Source organism: Sander lucioperca, chromosome 7 (genome assembly GCF_008315115.2).
Source record: "Sander lucioperca isolate FBNREF2018 chromosome 7, SLUC_FBN_1.2, whole genome shotgun sequence".
NCBI classification, from domain to species: domain Eukaryota; kingdom Metazoa; phylum Chordata; class Actinopteri; order Perciformes; family Percidae; genus Sander; species Sander lucioperca.
In genome coordinates this window covers 43,342,647-43,364,912 of record NC_050179.1, presented here as the reverse complement: position 1 = coordinate 43,364,912, position 22,266 = coordinate 43,342,647, and the positions used below count along the sequence as shown (strand labels likewise).

The window sequence follows — 22,266 nt, the reverse complement described above, 5'->3', positions numbered from 1 at the left end:
TTTAGAGCTAAATGATTTGCTAAAAAGGAGAGCTGAATTTATAATGCACAGAGTGAGGCAAAATTACTATTTTAATGGTTGCAAACCAAGCAAATTGCTTGCTCTGAAATTAAAAGAAAGCGAATCCAGAGGTGCTATCAACAGTATCCGCACAGACAAAGGTATCTTAACGAATCCTAAAGATATCACCGCCACTTTCCAATCCTTTTATTCAAAGTTGTATGAATCCTCCTGCAATCTGGATCCGACAACGTGCCAAAAGTTCCTGAAAGAGTTAAACCTGCCTCTTCTTGACCCAGAGGAGGCAAAACAACTGGGTCAACCTATAACGTTAGAGGAACTTAAATCAGCGTTAAAAACAGCTAAGAAAGGGAAAACACCGGGGTTGGACGGAATTCCATCAGAACTTCTGCTACAATACTTTGACACACTAGGACCTACCATCTTACAAACTTTAACCTCGGCCATAGAAAGGGGCACCTTTCATCAACAAACCAACACTGCATTAATTTCGGTCATACACAAAAAGGGGAAAGATCATACGGAGTGCTCTTCAGGCCCATCAGCCTCATTGGGACGGATATTAAGCTCTATTCCAAAGTCTTGGCACTACGCCTAGAACACTTTATTGAGAAGCTAGTCCACCCTGACCAATCAGGGATTATACCAAAGCGTCACGCTGCAGACAATATACGCAGATTATTCCATGTAATAGAAGAAGCCAAAAACCTTCCAACGGCAGCAGTTTTATCACTGGATGTGGAAAAAGCTTTTGACCGCCTAGAGTGGAACTACTTGTGGCAAGTAATGGAGAGGCTTGGTTTGGAAGCCAAATTCATTGACATGGTACGTACTTTATATGCGAATCCCACGGCCATAATCCCATTCCCCGTCGCACGGTGCTCACGACAGGGATGCCTGCTATCTCCCATGCTATTTGCGATCTCTCTTGAACCGTTAGCCCAAGCCATAAGGGAAAATAAAATATGTAATGTCTAGATTAAATCCAATAGCAACTCAATATTGTTATTTGCAGATGATGTTTTGCTGTACATCTCTGACCTTGAGGACTCTGTCCCAAAAATTCTTAAGAACTTTAACGAATTTGGCTCAATCTCCGGCTATAAAATCACCTGAAATAAATCTAATCTTCTGCTGAACAACGGACAGGTGACATCAGCTATAGTGATACATTACCAACCCAAAGCAAAATTACATATTTGGGCATCACCATTCAAGGGGCCCCAAGGGACAGATCCCAGATGTCCAAAAGCAAACAAGGAGCAAAAGTCAATCCAGGGAGGGCGGAGGAGAATCAGGGGGGACAACAAAAACCAACCCAGGGAGGGCAGAGGGGGACCGGAGGAGGGACAACGAAAAGAAAAACAACCCCGGAGGGCAAAGGGAGGAACAAGAGTCAACGGGGCAAGGGAACTGTGGACAGTGGGGCCTAGAAAACTGGGGACAGAGGGGCATAGGCACCGAGGTGCTGCAGCCAGCAAGGCATGGGGTCCAGGACTGCGGACAGCAGCGAAGGTGGAACCCCTTGAGCGGACGAGCAGGCCATCGAGGATTCTCAGGAGGTCGAGCAGGACGGCGAAGACCCTCAGGAGGCTGGCGGTGAAGGTGAAACCCCTCCGAAGGCCAAACAGGATGTCGAGGGCTCTGAGGCGGCCGGCGGCGAAGGTGAAGCCCCTCAGGTGGCCGAGCAGGACATCAAGGACTCTGAGGCGGCTGGCGGCAAAGGCGAAGCCTCTCAGGCGGACGAACAGGTTGGCGAGAGCGAAACCCTTCTGGCGGCCGTCGCGAAATACCTCTGGCGGCTGGCCAGGCCGGCGAAGGCTGAGTCCCTCTGGAGGCCGGGCAAGACATAGAGGACTCTCTGGAGGCCGAGCAGGACGGCGAAGGTGGAGACCCTCTGGAGGCCGAGCAGGACGGCGAAGGTGGAGACCCTCTGGAGGCCAAGCAGGACAGCGAGGACTCTCTAGAGGCCGAGCAGGACGGCGAAAGTGGAGACCCTCTGGAGGCCGAGCAGGACGGCAAAGGTGGAGACCCTCTGGAGGCCGAGCAGGACGGCGAAGACCCTCTGGAGGCCGATCAGGACGGCGAAGACCCTCTGGAGGCCGAACATGTCGGCGAAGACGGAGCCCCTCTAGAGGCCGAACAGGACGGTGAAGGCAGAACCTCTCAGACAGCCGAGCAAGACGTCGAGGACTCTTAGGAGGCTGACTGCGAAGGCGAAATCCCTCTGAAGGCCGTCTGCGAAGGCGAAACCCCTCTGAAGGCTGTCTGCGAAGGCGAATCCCTTCTGAAGGCCGGCGGCGAAGGAGAAACCCATCTGAAGGCTGGCGGCAAAGGCGATATCCCTCTGGAGGCCGGCGGGGAAGGTGATATCCCTCTGGAGGCCGGCGGTGAAGGCGATACCTCTCTGGAGCCCGGCGGCGAAGGCGATATCCCTCTGGAGGCCAGGCAGGATGGCGAAGGCTGAATCCCTCAGGAAGCCAGGCAGGCCGAGCAGGTGAAGGGGCAGCTGGGCTGGAGCCAGGCGACGAGTCAGCTGGACTGAAGACAAGCGACCAGTCAGCTGGGCTGAAGACAGGCGACGGGTCAGCTGGACTGGAGCCAGGCGATGGGTCAGCTGGACTGGGGACAGCTGGGCCAGGGTCCGCCAACAAGGCAACAGGATCAGGAGTCGGCCAGTCAAGACAGACAAAAAAGTCTCTTGCTCTCCTCCAGGAGTAGTAGGCTGGGTGGCGGACAAAACCCCAGTAGTCAAAATGCTAGCTGGTCTAGCAACAGGCAGGCTGGTGGATGCTAGCTCCAGTCGAACTCTGACACCCTCTCCTTGAAGAGACGCCTCTCTGCTGGGTCCATGACTGGTCAGATCATTCTGTTAAGGCTGCAGGAGAATGGCGGACCCAAAATGCAGAGACGGAAACTGTGGTTCGTTTGAAGATTTAATGTAACGGAAAAATACAAACAAAAGGAGTCCTGAAACTGCAGGCAAAAAGTAATCCAACATGAAGACCAAGACAAAATAGAAAAACAAAGCAACCAGGAACATTAAGCATAATAGGGAGGACTAAAACTCACGCAAAACAAACAGGAATACAATACACAATGATCTGACACAAGACAAGGGGAAACACAAAGACTAAATACAGAGGGTAACGAAGTAACAAGAGGCAGGTGACACAAGGGCTGGGAAACAGGTGAAAAACATCAGGCAATGACAAGAGCGGGACAAACAAAAAGACAGAAAGTAAAACAAGACCCAAGGGAGATTATTAGAGATTATAATGTACGATGACACTATGAAACCAAACATCAGACTTACATGTCTTACACCGGTGCCGAACAACAACAGAAAGTTAAACAAATGGCAGCTAGCTTGGAAACTCAACAACATTATTTTTTCCATGCTAACAAAACACAAGTGCTACAATAGCCAGTTACGAGTAGCTTAATTTATTGCCCAGCACGGGAAACCTTTCTCAGATGTTGACTTCATAAAACTGTCTCACTAAAGTTCCAGGAATAATGTGCCCGGAGAAAATGCAGGAATTCAGCGTTAGCATGTCCACACACTAAAAACTCCTGGGTTATTTCTTCAACCCAGTTTCTGGGTTATTTGTGTTGGGTTAAAATTATGGGTTATTTTTTCAGAGAGTAACCATTTTCTGGGTTATAGGGCTAATATTTTGACCCAATGCCTGGGTTGTTTGGGTTTCTGGGTTATTTTTCAAAGAGTAACCCATGTTTTGGGTTATATGGTTGGCTTTCTCTCTCTCTCTCTCTCTCTCTCTCTCTCTCTCTCTATAATGTATTTTTTGTTGGAGGGTTGTATTTTATGGAGTTATTATATTGTCATGTCTATGTCTTGTACAGTCTGTCATGTCAGTTGTCATGTACATGTATATGTCATTGTATTGTCTGCATGAAACTTTCACTCAAAATCCTTCACTTCCAAATCCTGGTACCCACACACAGACGCACACACTCAGTCTCTCACACACACACACACACACACACACACACACACACACACACACACACACATACACACACACACTCATGAGTCATGACCATAGACTGTATAATATTAATGGAGAGAGCATGTGTGACGTCACCCATTGGTTTGTGGAGATCAGCAATCCGTCGTCGAGTTTGCGTTTATGGGCGCAGCCATCCTGGTTGCGGATGTGACGTTTTTAGACGAGAGGGAGGAGTGAGGGAGGAGCCATAGACTGTTGGGCGGTGTCTGACTGTTTTTTTTTTTTTTGGAGTTGGCAATAGTGATGTGCGATACCACTTAATTCCTATTCGATCCGATACCAAGTAATACCCAGGCTGATATTGCCGATACCGATACCAATACCAATACTTTTTACGTATTTTATTTGTAGTGTGATGTGACAACTAGTTTAAAGTAAAGTAAAAAAGTAGGCTGTAGGCTTACCAATTCCAAATTATAGCTGCATAATGACAAGACAATAAACTATTCTCATATTATTTAATTATAAAGAAAATCTCTTGAGACTTGTATAGTAAAACAGGTTGAAAATTACACACAAATAAAAAAAAATTTGATTCTTAACCTTAAAAATATTCCATATCCACTTTTTGCTGTTCTTTACAACACATGTAAATCAGGCACCCTTGAAAACCGTTACCTCAAATTGTTTTCACAAAACATTCAAAATACAGCCAGACATGACTCCTTTTGCAGTCAGCCATAGTCACTCTGCAGTCTGCAGTCTTCGTAGCGGGAAATTAAAGAAGGGCTGCTGCAGTGGCCGGCTCCGTCACAAAGCCGCAGTGCACACACAACTGACCGGCGGAAGGAGAAGTAGTTCCTTCCCCTAACCGGATATAATTAGACTTTTCTGGTGACAAAAAGTTACTTATGATAACATAAACATTCACTCCAAATTACTGAGTTTAAATATCGATCTTTTTATATGAGAATCGATACTAGAGCAGGAGACTGTTGTGTTCTATCTTTATATGTCTGCTGCATTCTACCTCTAGGCAGCACTGTTGTAAAGCAGGTATTTGGTTGAGACCCTGAGTACAGGAAGAGAGGAAGAAGATGGCGACTACTGAATTTACCGTGCTTTGCTACCCTGCTTAATGTTAAGAACTGTTGTAATAATACAATGCTTCCTGTTGAAGTAAATGGCATTTGTTGAACATTCCGGCGTTCTTCTATTCACCAGCCTACACTACAGAGACGTTGGGATCGTAAATATCGATACTTTAGTATCGATCCGCACATCACTAGTTGGCAACGCTGCTTACACTCTTCGTTACCTTACACATTCACTGGCAATCTGGATGCAACTGCTGCTGAAAGCTAGCATACATAATTCGAGGTAAGATATAGCTTCGCTAGGTTTTAAATATATCTTTGTCCCATAGTTATATTACATATAAGAGGAGTCACATTGTAAAGTAAATGTATTTGAAGTTACCATGTAAATTGTCTGTAACGTTAGCTAACCACTGGTAAAACATGCTAACGTTAATTTTCTGCAAATCGAAGTTTACGTTGTCCTAATTTAAACATAGTGTCAGCGAAATGCAAAACGGGGATTGTCAATGCTTATCATTATCTAATGCTAAGTATTAGCAAATGTATAACCAAGTTTCTTAGAACGTTTGGTTAACTGTAACAACCATAATGCACCGATAATGTCTTGCTACTGTTTGCGCCATCAGTCTATGGTTGGCGCATTTAGCCTTTTCATGATTTTAAGAGCTAACGTTAGCAGAAATAAGTTAATTTAACTAAATCAAAGTTACACCAAAGAACAATAGACTGTTGTTGATTCATATGTATTCTCCCCCGATAATTAATGAAGTACAGTTACATGCTAGTGTGCATATATATTTAACTATGAGGGGCTCAAATGGAAATTGATGACTCTTTGTTTCAGAAATAGGAGTGTGGAGAGACACGATGGCATGTGCACCCACCCAATACCTCAGAAGTAAGTCCATCTTCTCTAGCATCACCCAGAGATGCAGGTGGAGGGCTGTTAACAATCCGGGGAAGATCGACTAGGCTCGCAGGTTTTTTTTTCTTTTTCCACTGTGCATTACAGACAACCAAAAGACTGTCACACTGTGCTCACTGTAATTGTAAAGGCAGCTTTTATTTCTTTACCCAGGCATTTGGACTTGACTGAACAGAGTGCTGCACAAGTGCTTTAAGCTGTATATGTTAAGCTATATTTTTATATTGTGGTTTGTAATGTCAACCATTTCTACTGTAATTAACAATGTGGCACCAGTGATTCAACTACCTCTTTTTATTATGCAGACATGTCTTGTGACAGTTAAGTTTGCCTTTACCTTGACCCACAGCAGTGTTTGTGTGGGGAATTTACACTGGATTGTAAAAGGTGATCTACATTATTTAATTCATCAATTAATTCATCAATTTAATTAATAATAATCTTAAAAATATTGCCAGTGTTGTTTGTAGTTTATGTAGTTTTTGAAGTTAATGCCCATTTCAATGTGAAATAAAGGTCTTTCTAAAGCTACATTTGTTGTTTTTCTGAAGCAACTATAGGAACATACACAATATTGTAGTCATACAAGAAGACATTGGTAATTTGATAGAATTTGTAATTGATTAAAAGTGTCTATTTTGGCTTTAATCAACAAAAATATGATTTCTCAAATGTTACCATACTTGAATGTTGACAAAGAAGGATCAGGGAAATGTAGTTTGTGCTTTTCTTGTGTGTCTTTATGTACTTGTCAATTTTAATCACCATGAAAACACTTCACCAAAATCCCTTTAGATTAATTTATAGGCATATACTCAATTTTGACATACATAGTCAAGTGTTTAGTAGGTAATTGAAAATGCACTAGGTGCTGTTTAATCTGTGTAAGGTTATTGCAAATTCATTATAACAAAAGTATTATCATAAATTGTTGGTTGATTGTGGTAGATGAGAGGCAGCTGGAACACAGACTCTCACACTCTAGACTCCTCTCCTGCAATAAGAGACAGACAGAGAGAGGGAGAGAGGAGAGACAGAGAAGCTACCTAGGAGCAGCAGGCCTAACAGTAACACAAGAGGACACATCTATTACAGGACTCACATTTTGAACCTCTAAATACCAATGACTGCTAAAGTGCTAAAAGTTGGTCTGTCCTTTCAGCAGCAGAAGCTGAACCAAAAATGATTTTCTGGCATCATTATAATCAGAACACATTTGAGAACTTCGGATGTGGTCAATGCAATCTGTTTTCCACAACAAGATGAATGGCACCAAATACACTGCGCTATACACCTGGTCTTCCTTCCAGTGTTGCCAACTTAGCGACTTTGTCGCTAGATTTAGCGACTTTTCAGACCCCCTTAGCGACTTTTTTTCAAAAAAGCGACTAGCGACAAATCTGGCGACTTTCTGTTTAAAAGTTGTCAGTATTGTCCAGCGAGCACGCAAGGTATTTCCCTCCTGTAGCTGCCAAAACAGTCTTCTGTTCTGTGACTTGAGGAGCAGCGGACCAGCCTCTCCCCTCTCTCCTCATGTGCAGCAGCACTGCGCACAGTGTGCAGGTAGTTAGAAGGGGAGGGGGACAGGGTGTGCGGGGGCCGGTGTAGGTAGGAGAGACAGCGGGACGCGACGGGAGAAAGACGCTGCTGAACTGGCCTGGACCTGGGCAAGCCAGCCTTCTTTGAGAATTCTTTATCGATCTTTTTCCCTCCCTTTGTAGAATTTCATTTTTTTTACTTCAAAGATAGGCTACCTAAGTAATAATTATAAGGTAAAATAAATTCCTGCATTGAATTTGTGATTATTTGGCTAAAGAGTTCTATTTCTTTCTATCTACCTTGCTGACACAACCACTAAGCTTTATACAAATGATTGCGTAATGACGTCAAAAATATGCAAATGAGCGTATTACGTCATCTAGCGACTTTTAGCGACTTTTGGAGCTGGTGCTAGCGACTTTCATTGGAAAAGAGTTGGCAACACTGCTTCCTTCTGTAGGCTCTGGTCATTCAGTTTTCAGTGTGGATACCTTTGTAAAGACAAACATGTAGTTAAGGCATGGTAGATCACAATGAATTATATTACTATATGAGCTTGTACATAAAGGTATGCTTCAGTTGAGGACATGCAGTATTAAGTAAACCTACTCCTACATGTCAAATTTATCTTAGACAATGTGTATTGTACGCAACACTTTTTTTAGTGATATGTACATTTTAGTAATAAACATAATTTGTAAATATAGACTGTAACATGTATGTGACTCATCTTAAAACAGACTAATGTGCTGACAGAAGGTCTTCAAATAGATTAGCAGACACAACTACAGTAAGTGGAAGAAAGACATCAGTGTAACAGCATCAACAACAGTGGTTAATAAGTCGGCATGCTTGTTAGGTACATTAACGGTCTGAAATAATGTATTTAGAATTTTCAGAAAAGAATATTGAACCTGGTGCTTTATACAATACATTTGGCTGCAGAACTGAAGACTTTTCAAGATAGAACACTTATGTAACTTTACAATAATATATATATCTTTTTCATGTGCGACATTTTATCGCAAAAACGGATATTCTGGCCTACTGCCCCGTCTGTCGACGCGCTCCAGCGCGGCTTTGTCCAAGGTGAGGGTGACGATGATGCTGTGTGGGTGTCTGTGCCTGTCCTTTGGGCGCCTCCGGGTAACGTTGCCCAACTCTCGGGTGGGGTACATATATTTCAGTATATTCAAGTAAAAGCAGTCTCCGCTTGTCCCGTGCGAATGCCCCACACGAAACTCAGATGTGAGGGGGTACTTTCTAAATCACATGCGGTCCCAAAATGATTCTAATCCCGTACGAATAGGGTTTATATGAATTTGCACTATAACGTTAGCTATATCAGGCTTTGACTTTAAGCTAACATTACCATTATATGCGCATCGATTAGCAATAACATCACATTTGGTTAAAAACAGACGTTACGACTGTAACGTTAAATATATATATTTTAATCCGTTTACCCTTACAGACCACCGACCTCTCACAACTTTGGACCGTACACTGGGATACCATCTCTTGCTGCATCCTGGCTGCAGAGGTGGGCGTTGCTGTTGTCAGGACACTCATATGACATTGTGATCTGTCTGTTTCAGATTTTGCTGTCATTTGTGTTTTTTTCTTTCTGTTCTCTGCCCGGTATTACTTATCTTTCTTTACACGTTTATGTGTATAACTTGGGATGACATGTCACTGTATTGTTTGATAAAAGGAAAATTCTCTAAAATAAAGTGTTAAAAAAAACCAAAAAAAAAAACACGAAAGGATAAATATTACTTACGGCATTCTGGCATCATGCATTTCTCCACTTTGGCCACCTCGGTCTTACACATTGATCCGTCTGTAGGAGGCATCTTAACCATGCGCTCACGTCTTCTCATACCCAAGCCACAGGTGACGCTGCATGGGTCCCACTCAGCCCACTCAGTCACCACACAGGTGCTTGATGCTGTAGAGAAGGGAAAATACCAAAAACACAATATCAATAAATGCAAGTATTTGCTAAGTTAATGGGCTGCATTTATCTAGCTTTTTCTAGTCTTAACGACTCTCAAAGCACTTTTACATAGTACAGGCACCATTCACACACACATTCAAAGTAACAGTCCTGCACATTTACACACCGATGGCGCAGCTGAGGGAGCAATTTGGACCACCGAACTTACGATCAGTAGACAACCGCTCTGCCACCTGAGCCCCACCACGAATATTAAAGTGCTCATATTATGCTCATTTTCAGGTTCATAATTGTAGTTAGAGGTCATATCAGAATAGGTCTACATGGATTAATTTTCAGAAAACACCATATTTTTGTTGTACTGCGCATTGTTTCACCCTGTGTGTTAAGCTCTCTGTTTTAGCTACAGAGTGAGGCATCACACTTCTATTCCATCTTTGTTGGGAGTCACCCATGCGCAGTAGTTAGGTAAGGACTACTACCCAGTCAGAAGCAGAGTATGAGGGCATGCCATGCTAGCAGCTAGGCGAGCATTATAACGTGTTACAAAGTGATGCACGTTCGTCACGGAAGTAAAGGCTGGACTACAATAATGCTGGACTACAATAGTAGAGCTGTTTGGAGAAGTTTGTGAACAATGTTTTCTGTTGGAGATGGTAAGTGCCTTTGGGGTGGACTTTGGGCTTTTTCACTTTGTAAACCTCTAACATGCACAAAAAACATATAACAAAATAAAGGAAAGGGAAAAAGCCAAAAAGCATAATATGATTACTTTAAGGGTTCTAATCCTGAAGGGGGCATTTTACAGGTTTGGAATATTTTGGGCCAATCATCCCAAAACATGTTACATATGTGTCCACATAAGTAACATGCACAAATTGTGCCATAAATCAAAGACTGGTGTTACCAGTAAAACAAGTCGGTACTTCTTCAGTGTGTTGTCACATTAAACCTTGGTAAAAAAAAAATGGTAAAAAAGGAGCAATAAACATGAGCAAAAAATGCATTCCAAACATCTTTAAACCTCTTAATATTAGACACCTGAAGACTTCTTTAGCAAGTTTTGTCTTTAAGCTTTTTGAGTGTTATTTATTTATTATCTGCTGTAGCTTTTTCAACGTTTTAGACACAGATATGGTAATAATATTGGTCCAAAATGATGTGAAATTCCATTTTTTTTATTGACAATGTAACATTTTTTTGAGGGAGGAACCCTAGACTCCCTGCAAAATACGTGCACCTAAGTCTTCCACAAACCTAGGGAAAACAATGATTGTGTTTTTGTCCTGACGAATGATGGTATAGGCTGCTCTGGCTAAAAAATTAAAATCAAAATTAAAATCAAGTGGTTTAAAGAAGTTTGGTATGTATTTCTTTTGCTTGTTTATTTCTATTTTTGTCTTTATATTGTTTTTGACTATTGATTGATTCACTGCTTAACATGGTCTGTCATGTGACTTTAACCTATTGACTATGTGATCACTGGCCAATGAGCTATAAGAGACCGCTTAAAGGCGACCATTTTGTACATGCCCTGATGAAGGCCTTAATGGCCGAAAAGTTGTCATGTTTTATTTATTTGGCCAAGAAGATATTAAAGGCTTTTTAAACTTTACCGTCTATAGTGCCTTAGTTTCCTTCAACCTTGAATGTTGGATATGCAGTAACTTATAATGCAAACAATGTCATTGAATGGATTTTATGGCCGTGTAAAATTGCTGTTACCTAATCTTTGAAAATTGATACATAGTCATTTGCCTCCCATATTTACGATGAGGAAATGTGCACTGAGTCAAGAGGTTACGTTTGTCACAGTGAGTCATTTAAGGCCTTCATGTGAAGGGCTTAAAAAAACTATTTAAAGAATTTTCGCATTACTAATGAATTATTTATTTATGAATGTATTTGTTTGTATAGATTATTGTTAAATGTGGACTCACTTAATTTTGGCAAACAGTGGATTAATATTATGGGATGGTGAAATGGAACAATCACAATTTTTCTTCTGTTGCTATCTGGGTGAATCAGTGACTCCCCGTGGGGAAGCAGGGCCTTCAGTAGCTGTCCCAAATGCCTGTGTAATGCAAGTGTATGGGGGCATGCATTTGATATTGAAAGGTGTCTTAGCCATTCATATGTTGATGATTTGTGGATGGGATGATTTTTCGGGCATTTGTATACAATGGATAAGTGGCCCGTGAAAGTTGTCAGTGAGTGAGGGCGGAGAAAAGAAGACTAGTGATAGAGATGAACAGTAATAGAGACGAACAAAATATGACCAATATGGAGAACAGTGTTGACTGGTAATTCAATACTATAACATTTTTAACTTTTTCCAGTAGCACATTCCATAACCAATTACTATTTCAGTTACAATAATGAGTGAAAAAGGGATTAGAACCACAAATTGCCACTTAGGGCTGCTGAAGTCAAATAAGTTGCTCCATTTCAGAGAATATTTATCATCATTATTATGTATGTTCTTTTTTTTCATATAGAGAAGGAAGAATGAGTCTCAGTCCAAGCATGAAGTAGAACTTAATCAAACCGTGTTTATGAGCCATATTCTGCCGTCCGCACACCATGTCTTCATTCAAACAGGAGTTTAATGTTCTAACAAGATACATTATTACGTTATAACGTGAAACGCAACATGTTACAACACTATAAATTATCATGTTATTACATTAAAAGTTTTACTTAACGTGATAATTTGTTGTAATAACATGAAACCTTTCACGTTATAATGTGATAAATAGTATGTTTTAATGATAAAAATGCTTTACACATTGCTGTGTCACAAATGCACACAGCAATGTATTAAGACTCACAGCATTCATCGTTGACAACACACTTCTCTATCTCCTCAGTTTGGAGCTGGCAGAGCAAGCCATCCTCAGGATACTGTTTGACATATCGCTCTCTAGACCTCATCCCCATCCCACAGGACACACTGCAGGCAGACCAGCTGATCCACTCCGACATCATACACGTTGAGGGCTCTATACAGGAAAAGAAAAAACAAGTAGCAACAGATACTGTTAGAAGAGCATCCTGACATTTTATATCTCATTTTTAGGGGTTCAAGCCCGAGGGGGCTGGGAACCGCGTTTGCAATGCAACACGGTTCACAGATCCAGTGGAGCTGTGGAACCCTATTGTTGTCCAAAGGATTATTTTTCTCTGCCTAAAAGTGATGCTACAGCCTAAACCGTATATGGTGTATATATACTCCTCCTAGACTGCGCAACCGATCTGCACAAAACTTGGTAGGTAGCATCTCCAGACTGACCTGACAAAATATTATCAGAAGAAAATTGCATAAATTATGCACAAACAAATCTGTAAAGCTAGCTACGAAAACACAAACTTTGCCATATCTCGGCCAAAATAAATGCTATCAAAGCCAAACTTTAGATTCTTGTTTGCCATGACCCTCTAGCGCTCAAAAACAATTTTTACGAAACTTGGCCAGTTTATATCTCTTGAACAGCTCATCCGATTTTTATGAAATTTTGAGGATACCATCTAGGGGCACTCATTAGGCCACGCCTAAAGTGGGGTACTGATTCGTCAAAGTGGGCATGGCCTATGTAACCCAGGTTTGGATACACCACTTACACTAATGTGAGCAAATTCAAATTTACAGTGTAGATGTACAATGGGTCAAGGACCTGAGAAAAACAAAAAATACGCAGGTGGAGCACTAGGTGGCGCTATAATGACGTCAAACGTGTTTTGGCCTATAACTCCCACATTACACATCACACATTCGAAAACCTCGTGTTCCTTGAATGGAGATGAATTTGATCATATAGGCCACGGCCATTATCGCTAAGAAGTGTTTTCGCAATATCGCGCAATGCGCAAAACCAACTTTTCCGAACTCCTCCTAGTTCATGCGACCGATCTGGATGAAACCTGGTGTGTAGCATCTAGAGATGGACCTGACTAAAACTTATAAAAAATATTTTGCTACGTTAAAGTGTACGCATTTTACCACCAAACAAATTTTCCTATCTAGCTACCAAACACAAACTTCATCATATCTCGGCCGAATTAAATGCTATCACCAAAGAACTTCAGATGGTTGTTCAACATCCGACTGCGACGCTCTGTACCAAATTTGGCAAAGATCGGCCATTAGGGGGCACGATAATCGATTATGAACGATTTGAACGATTAAAACGATTATGCGTTTTGTCCGATAACTCAATGCATGTAAATGGGACATTTGCGATTGCAATTTCTCTGCCGTAATAATAATTATCAACACAAAACTTGTAATTCTTGTACGGCATGCCGCTCTGAGTCTCTGTACCAAATTTGGCAAAGATCGGCCATTAGGGGCCGCTATAATCACCTCTTGATATTTCCTGACATTTGCCTCCCCACTGTTATGCTTTGGGTCCCGCTTTCTTTTGGCGGTCGCATCAAACCTGGTGAAAATGTATTTTAAGGGTTTCGGGAATAGGCGCACAAAAATGGCTCGCTGGCGCCCCCTACAAAATTAAAACAATTGAGCCCCTGCAGTACGTTTAACGTAGACTAACGAAGCGTAGTACACATATGTAGCATGTCAAGACGTACAAAAAAGCTCATTGGAGCCATACTCTAAACCCAACAGGAAGTCCGCCATTTTGAATTGAAAGTTCGTAATTAGTGTGATTTTGGCCATTTCCACATGTCGTACTTTAACGAACTGATCCTAGAGATTTCATCCGATCAACTTCAAATTTGGTCTGTACCATCTTAAGACAATAAAGATGAAAAGTTGTTAAAAGAAAACAATTTCGTCATAGGGCGTGGCCATGGCGGGATGGCCATTTTGTGCGTTTCGCCATCAAAACAGGAAGTGTGTGTAACTTGAGTGTACATTGTCCAATTGGCTCCAAACTTTTCAGGATTCATAAGAGTCCAACCCTGAGGACAAATAAAGGCCGATATTTATTTAAAGTCATAGCGTCCCCTAGTGGCAACAGGAAGTAGGCCTAAAAGTCAAGGTGCTATACTTTAACGAACTCATCCTAGAGATTTCATCCAATGAACTTCAAATTTGGTCTGTACCATCTCAACACCTTAAAGATTAAGTTATTAAAAGAAAAACTTTTCGTCAAACGGTGTGGGCGTGGCGTGGCGGCCATTTTGAAGCGATGAACAAAGAAATTGTTGTAACTTGAGTGTACGTTGTCGTATCTGCCCGAAATTTCTCACGATTGACAAGGGTCCAGACCTGAGGACATATACAGGCCAAAATTGACTTTTGGTCATAGCGCGGGGGGCTGGCAACAGGAAATGTGCCTTATATGACAAACATCATCCGATTTACATGAAACTTAGAATGTGTGGTCTACTTGTGATACTGAGCCGCCCCCTATACTGTAACCACGCCCACTTACTCAGGCCACGCCCCCTTTCATAACATTTTAACCGTTTCAGGTAGAGTCTTGTGTGAGGTGTCATTGAACTCAGCAGAGACTTGCTTCTTTATTGGTGATGGTTTGGCCCCTATATTTAAGCCACGCCCCCTTTCATAAATTCTGACCCATCTAAGGTAGAGTCTTGTGTGAGTTATCATTGAACTCAGAAGAGAGTTCCTTTTTAATTGGTGATGGTTTGACCTGCCCTCTATAATGTAGCCACGCCCCTTTTCACAGCTAATGAACTGTATGACGTAGAGTCTTGTGTGAGGTATCGTCGAACTCAGCAGGGAGTTCCCTTTTCATTGGTGATGATTTGCAGTGTCTGAGTGCCGTGCAAATGCACGGTCGCAAGGAGCGGCGTCCGCCAGTAACCCAGAGGCGCGAGGGCCCGTCCATCGCTGCCTGCAGCTTTAATTAGGGCCCGAGCGCCGACAGTGGCGAATTATTTTCTGCAAATGACTTGGCCTTTTGAGGGGCTGAACATATTCAAAAACTCACCAAATTTGGTGGTCGCATCAAGTCTGGTGAAAATTTACGTATTTTAAGGGTTTCGGGAATAGACGCGCAACAATGGCTGCAACTTGAGTGTACATTGTCCAACTGGCTCGAAACTTTTCAGAATTCATAAGAATCCAACCCTGAGGATAAATAAAGGCCGATATTTAATTAAAGTCATAGCGCCCCTTAGTGGCAAAACGAAGTAGGCCTAAAAGTCAAGGTGCTATACTTTAACAAACTCTTCCTAGAGATATCATCCGATGTACTTCAAACTTGGTCTGTATCTTCTCAACACCTTAAAGATGAAAAGTTATTAAAAGAAAAACTTTTCGTCAAACGGTGTGGGCGTGGCGTGGTGGCCATTTTGAGTGTTTAGCGATGAACAAAGAAGTTGTTGTAACTTGAGTGTACGTTGTTGTAGCTGCCTGAAAATTCTCACGATTGACAACGGTCCAGGCTTGAGGACACCTACAGGCCAAAATTGACTTTTGGTCATAGCGCCCCCCGCTGGCAACAGGAAATGCGCCTTATATGACAAACTTCATCCGATTTACATGAAACTTATAATGTGTGGTCTACATGTGATACTGAGCCGCCCCCTATATTTTAACCACGCCCACTTACTCAGGCACACCCCCTTTCAAAACATTTGAACCATTTAAGGTTTACATTGTGTGAGGTATCAATAAACTCAGCAGAGTTCCTTCTTCATTGGTGATGTTTGTCCCGCCCCCAATGTTTAAGCCACGCCCCTTTCATAACTGGTGAACCATTTAAGGTAGAGTCTTGTGTGAGGTATCATTGAACTCAGCAGAGAGTTTGTTTTTGATTGGTGATGGTTTGGCCCGCCCCATTAAGCCACGCCCCTTTCATAAATGGTGACCCATTTAAGGTAGAGTCTTATGTGAGGTATCAATGAACTCAGCAGAGACTTTCTTTTAAATGTTTGCCCTGACCACTATGCTTTGGCCATGCCCCCTGTCACAGCTAATGAATTGTATGACGTAGAGTCTTGTGTGAGGTATCGTTGAACTCAGCAGGGAGTTCCTTCTTCATTGGTAATGGTTTGGCCCGCCCCCTATGATTAAGCCACGCCCCTTTCATAACATTTGACCCGTTTAAGGTAGAGTCTTGTGTGAGGTGTCATTGAACTCAGCAGAGAGTTCCTTCTTCATTGGTAATGGTTTGGCCCACCCCCTATGCTTAACCCACGCCCCCTTTCATAACATTTGAACCATTTAAGGTAGACCCTTGTGTGAGGTATCATCGAACTCAGCAGAGACTTCCTTCTTCATTGGTGATGGTTTGGCCCACCTTCTATGTTTAAGCCACGCCCCCTTTCATGAATTCTGACCCATCTAAGGTAGAGTCTTGTGTGAGGTGTCATTGAACTCAGCAGAGAGATCCTTTTTAATTGGTGATGGTTTGACCCACCCCCTAAGCTTTAGACACGCCCCTTTTCACAGCTAATGAACTGTATGACATAGAGTCTTGTGTGAGGTATCGTTGAACTCATCGGGGAGTTCCCTTATCATTGGTGACAATTTGCAGTGTCTGAGTGCCGCGGAAATGCACGGTTGCAAGGAGCGGAGTCCGCCAGTAACCCCGACGCGCACAGAGGTGCGAGGGCCGGTCCATCGCTGCTTGCAGCTTTAATTATTATTATTATTATTTTCCCGGCAAATGAATTGCCTTTTTGGGGGGCTTAACATATTCAAAAACTCACCGAAATTGGCGGTCGCATCAAGTCTGGTGAAAATTTATGTATTTTAAGGGTTTCGGGAATAGGCGCACAAAAATGGCTCGCTAGCGCCCCCTACAAGACGTTAAAAATTTAGCCCCTGCAGTACGTTTATTGTAGACTCACAAAACTTGGTACACATATGTAGTATGTCAAGATGTACAAAAAAGCTCACAAGAGCCATACCCTAAACCCAGCAAGAAGTCCGCCATTTTGAATTGAATGTTCGAAATTTGTGCGATTTTGGCCATTTCCACATGTCGTACTTTAACGAACTCCTCCTAGAGATTTCATCCGATCAACTTCAAATTTGGTCTGTGCCATCTTAAGACGTTAAAGATGAAGAGTTTTTAAAGAAAAACTTTTCGTCATAGGGCATGGCCGTGGCTCAGCGGCGTTTTGTGTGCTTCGCCATCAAAATAGGAAGTCGGTGTAACTTGAGTGTACATTGTCCAATTGGCTCGAAACTTTTCAGGATTCATAAGAGTCCAACCCTGACGACATATACAGGCCGATATTGGCTCAAAGTCATAGCGCCCCCTAGTGGCAACAGGAAGTAGACCTAAAAGTCAAGGTTACTTTAACGAACTCTTCCTAGAGATTTCATCCGATGGACTTCAAATTTGGTCTGTACCATCTCAACACCTTAAAGATGAAAAGTTATTAAAAGCAAAACTTTTGTCCAACAGTGTGGGTGTGGTGTGGCGGCCATTTTGAGCATTTATCAATGACAAAGAAGTTGTTGTAACTTGAGTGTACATTGTCATATCTGCCCGAAACTTCTCAACTTTGACAAGAGTCCAGACCTGAGGACAACTACAGGCCAATTTTGACTTGTTGTCATGGCTGGCAACAGGAAATCAGCCTTATATGACAAACATAATCCGATTTACATGAAACTTATAATGTGTGGTCTGCATTTGATACTGAGTCGCCCCCTATACATTAACCACGCCCACGTACACAGGCCACGCCCCCTTTCATAACATTTGAACCGTTTAAGGTAGAGTCTTGTGTGAGGTATCATTGAACTCAGCAGAGAGTTCCTTCTTCATTGGTGATGGTTTGGCCTGCCCTCTATGCTTAAGCCACGCCCCTCTCATAATTGGTGACCTGTTTAAGGTAGAGTCTTTTGTGAGGTATCAATGAACTCAGCAGAGACTTCCTTTTTTATTGGTAAAGGTTTGCCCCGACCCCTATGCTTTAGTCACGCCCCCTTTCATAACTAATGACTTCTTTGATGCGTATTCTTGTGTGAGGTATCATTGAACTCAGCATAGAGTTCCTTTTTGATTGGTGATGGTTTGACCCACCCCCTATGCTTCAAACACGCCCCTTTTTTATAACTAATGACCCGTTTGATGTACACTATTGTGTGAGGTACCATTGAACTCAGCAGAGACTTCCGTTTTCATTAGTCATGGTTTGGCCCGCCCCCTATGCTTTAGCCAAGACCCCTTTCAAAGCCAATGAACTGTATGACGTAGAGTCTTGTGTGAGATATTGAACTCAGCAGAGAGTTCCCTTTTCATTGGTGACGATTTGCAGTGTCTGAGTGCCATGCAAATGCATGGTCGCAAGGATCGGCGTCCGCCAGTAACCCCGACGCGTGCAGAGGAGCGAGGGCCCGTCTAATGCTACTTGCGGCTTTAATTAGGTGTCCAAGCCCGAGGGGGCTGGGAACTGCGTTTCACAGTTCCAGCAGAGCTGTGGAACCCTATTGCTTTCCTAAGGTTTCTTATTAGGGGTCCAAGCCCGAGTCTGGAAGAACAGATCCAGCGGAGCTGTGGAACCCTATTATTTTCCTGAGGATAATTTTTTTCCACTATTTTTCTTCTCCGCCTAAAACTCCTGCTACAGCCTAAACCGTACATGGTGTGGGGGGTGCCATTTTCAGAACTAGTCAAACACTCCGCAAGGACCTCAGGTGCCACAATTGACCCACTTTCACCACTAGGTGGTGCTATAGCAGAACAAATGCGTTTGGTGCTAAAACTCCCACACTGTACACCGCACATTCAAAAACCATATATCCACGCCTTCCCTGGATCCAACTGAATCGCCTGATATAGGCCTTGCCCATTTCCGCCCAGACTTTTATGCATGAAAAATCACGATTTATCAAAACCTAGTTTTCAGATCTCCTCATGGACCATGCGACTGATCTACTATATATACTAACTATGAAAACACCAACTTTGCCATATCTCGGCCAAAATAAATGCTATCAACACGAAACTTTAGCTTCTTGTTTACCATGACTCTCTGGAGGGGCCCCACACACTTTACAAAAATTGGCCACTAGGAGGCGCTACAAGTACAAAAAGTTTATATCTCCTTCCTTGAATTACACTGAATCACATGATGTAGGCCTCGCCCATTTCTGCTAAGAAGTTTTTTTTGCCATATTGCGCAATGTGCAAAACCAACTTTTTCAAACTCGTCCTAGGCCATGCGACTGATCTGCACACAACCTGGTGGGAAGCATCTCCAGATGGACCTGACCAAAAGTTATTAAAAGAATTTTGCTACATTAAAGTATGCGCATTTGACGACCAAAGAAATTTTCCTAGCTAGCTACTGAACACAAACTTTATCATATCTCAGCCAAATGAAATGCTATCAGCAAAATTTTAAATTCTAATTTTGTGAAGATCAGCCATTAGGGGGCGCTATAATCAACAATTATGTGTTTTGGCCAATAACTCATTGCATGCAAATGGGACATTTACGATTGCAATTTCTCTGCCATAGTAATTGCTATTGACACGAAACTTGTGATCCTTGTTTGGCATGCCGCTCTGAGGCTCTGTACCAAATTTGGCAAAGATTGGCCATTAGGGGGCGCTATAGTTAATGTAGATGAGTTTTGACCCTTTTAGTCAATGAATGTTAAAGGTGCTCTAAGTGATGTTGGGTGATGTCACTTCTTGTTGAGGTTCAAAGTATTGTCAAACAATATGGAAGCTAGCTCACCCCTCCCTCCTCCTCATCCCGTCCCCTCCCCCTCCCTTCCACGCACTAACCCTCTAACCCCCACCCCCAAATCCTTTTTGTCGGTTATTAGCTTGAAGACTGTTTGTTATTTTTCATGGTGCTGGTTGGCGCAGTTTGTTTTTGTTGTTGTTTGTGCCTGGGCTGTCTACAGAGACCGTGTTTTTTTTACAGTGTGTTCAGGGGACAGGCAGCTAGCGGATAGTGAGATGTTTGCTGTATGTGTCAAAAAAAGTTGTAGCCTAAAAAATGCGAGACATCGCTTGGAGCACCTCTAATGGGATATTTACAATTGTAATGTACCTCAGACCTTGTAGGTCACACCTCTCGATATTTACTGGCATTTGCCTCCCTACTGTAACGTTTTGGGTTCTGTTTTCCATGATGACTATCCAAAAGTCTGCTCTTTTTTTATTTGGCAGACGTTATAGAATGTATATAAAATTATTGTATAAGCATTGTAATTGCATAGGCTACAGTTTGTTTCAAACAAAAACAAGGGAAATTAATAATGAATGTAATGTGTTTATGTAGCAGATTTAATTGTGTTGTTCTATCCTATCCCGTATATATATATATATATATATATATATATATTAGGGCTGTCAATCGATTAAAAAAATTTATCTAATTAATTACAGACTCTGTGATTAATTAATCAAAATTAATCGCATACATAATTAACGGTGCCTGAACCGATACTTTTTAAGAAAGTAAAAAAAGAAAAGAAAACAAAGGGTACTAAACAACAGTTGGTGACATTAAAGAACGGCTTGTTTATTACTAAGGCCATATGGTCAAAATTAAATGATTTAATAATAATGTATAACAATAACAATAACTTATTTCACTAGTAAATTGCTGTTGAACGACAAAAACAACCACCAAGGACATTTACAATAACTTCAAATGCACCACGAAGCTGTAGTTTACCAGTTTCATTGAACTGTCTGTGTTGTTTTTCCGACGGCAGCTCGACAGCTGCAGATTGTTACATCCCGCTGTTGAGTCACAGTCCTCTACAGTAAAACACAGTCAAACTTTACACCGTTCGCATTTTAACCGTGTTTAATCCAGCTACTAGCTAGCGGTAGGCTAACGTTAGCTGCTGTCGAGTATAGTGTTAACTAGCTAGCGGTAGGCTAACGTTAGCTGCTGTCAAGTATAGTGTTAACTAGCATCACATGCAACGGTGTTTGTGTTGCCTGTATCGTCTTCAGAGCACCAGAGAGAAGTGCAGACATATCAGTGGCACCAGATTTCGGTAGCCAGGGTTGGCAGGAAGAAGATTTTTACAAGTAAATGTTCCAGTTAATGATCCAGGCAGCACATTCTCGTCTCCCTCCTTCATTTTACAGTCCAATGGTGGCTAGAATGGCTCCGGGTCAAACGTCAATATGGAATGGATTAATCTGCGTTATTTTTTTTAACGCGTTATTTTTTCTCAGATTAATTAATCGAAATTAACGCGTTATTTTGACAGCCCTAATATATATATATATATATATATACTCAGCAAAAAAAGAAATGTCCTGTATTTTTTTAAGCAAAGTTAACATATGCAAATACTTATGAATATTAAAAGGTTTAACACCTAAGACATAAACTGAACAATTTTCACAGACATGTGACTAACAGAAATAGAATAATGTGTCCTTGAACAAAGGGGGGGGGGGGTGAAAATCTAAAGTAGCCTTCAGTATCTAGTGTGGCCACTAGTTGCATTGAGTACTGCAGTGCATCTCCTTTTTATGTACTGCACCAGACTGGTTAGTTCTTGCGGTTGTTGTTGCTATCCTGTACCTGTCCGGCAGGTATGATATTTGGATGTATTGATCCTATGCAGGTGTTGTTACACGTTGTTACGTTGTCTGCCACTGCGAGGAAGATGTGTCTCCCTGTAGCGCTGTCTTAGGCGTCTCACAGTAGGGACATTGCAATGTATTGCTGTAGCCACATCTGTTGTCCACATTGCACCATGGCTAAGGCACGTTCATGCAGATTAGCAGGAACCCTGGGCGTGTTTCTTTTGGTGTTTTTCAGAGTCAGTAGAAAGGTCTCTTTACTTTTCTAATTATCTTATAACTGTAA

The 22,266-nt window shown here is 42.1% G+C and overlaps 1 protein-coding gene across 2 annotated transcripts in view; it reads right to left on the bottom strand.

The window, feature by feature from the left end:
- LOC116057552 (spondin-1-like) overlaps positions 1-22,266 on the bottom strand; it is a 293,280-nt gene that overhangs the window by 19,228 nt on the left and 251,786 nt on the right. For both annotated transcript variants that reach the window (XM_031310072.2, XM_031310065.2), the window contains exons 12-13: positions 12,351-12,521; positions 9,343-9,510 (exon numbers count right to left, since the gene is read on the bottom strand). In XM_031310072.2, the coding sequence (XP_031165932.1) occupies positions 9,343-9,510; positions 12,351-12,521 (339 nt within the window). The remainder of the gene's footprint in view (positions 1-9,342; positions 9,511-12,350; positions 12,522-22,266) is intronic.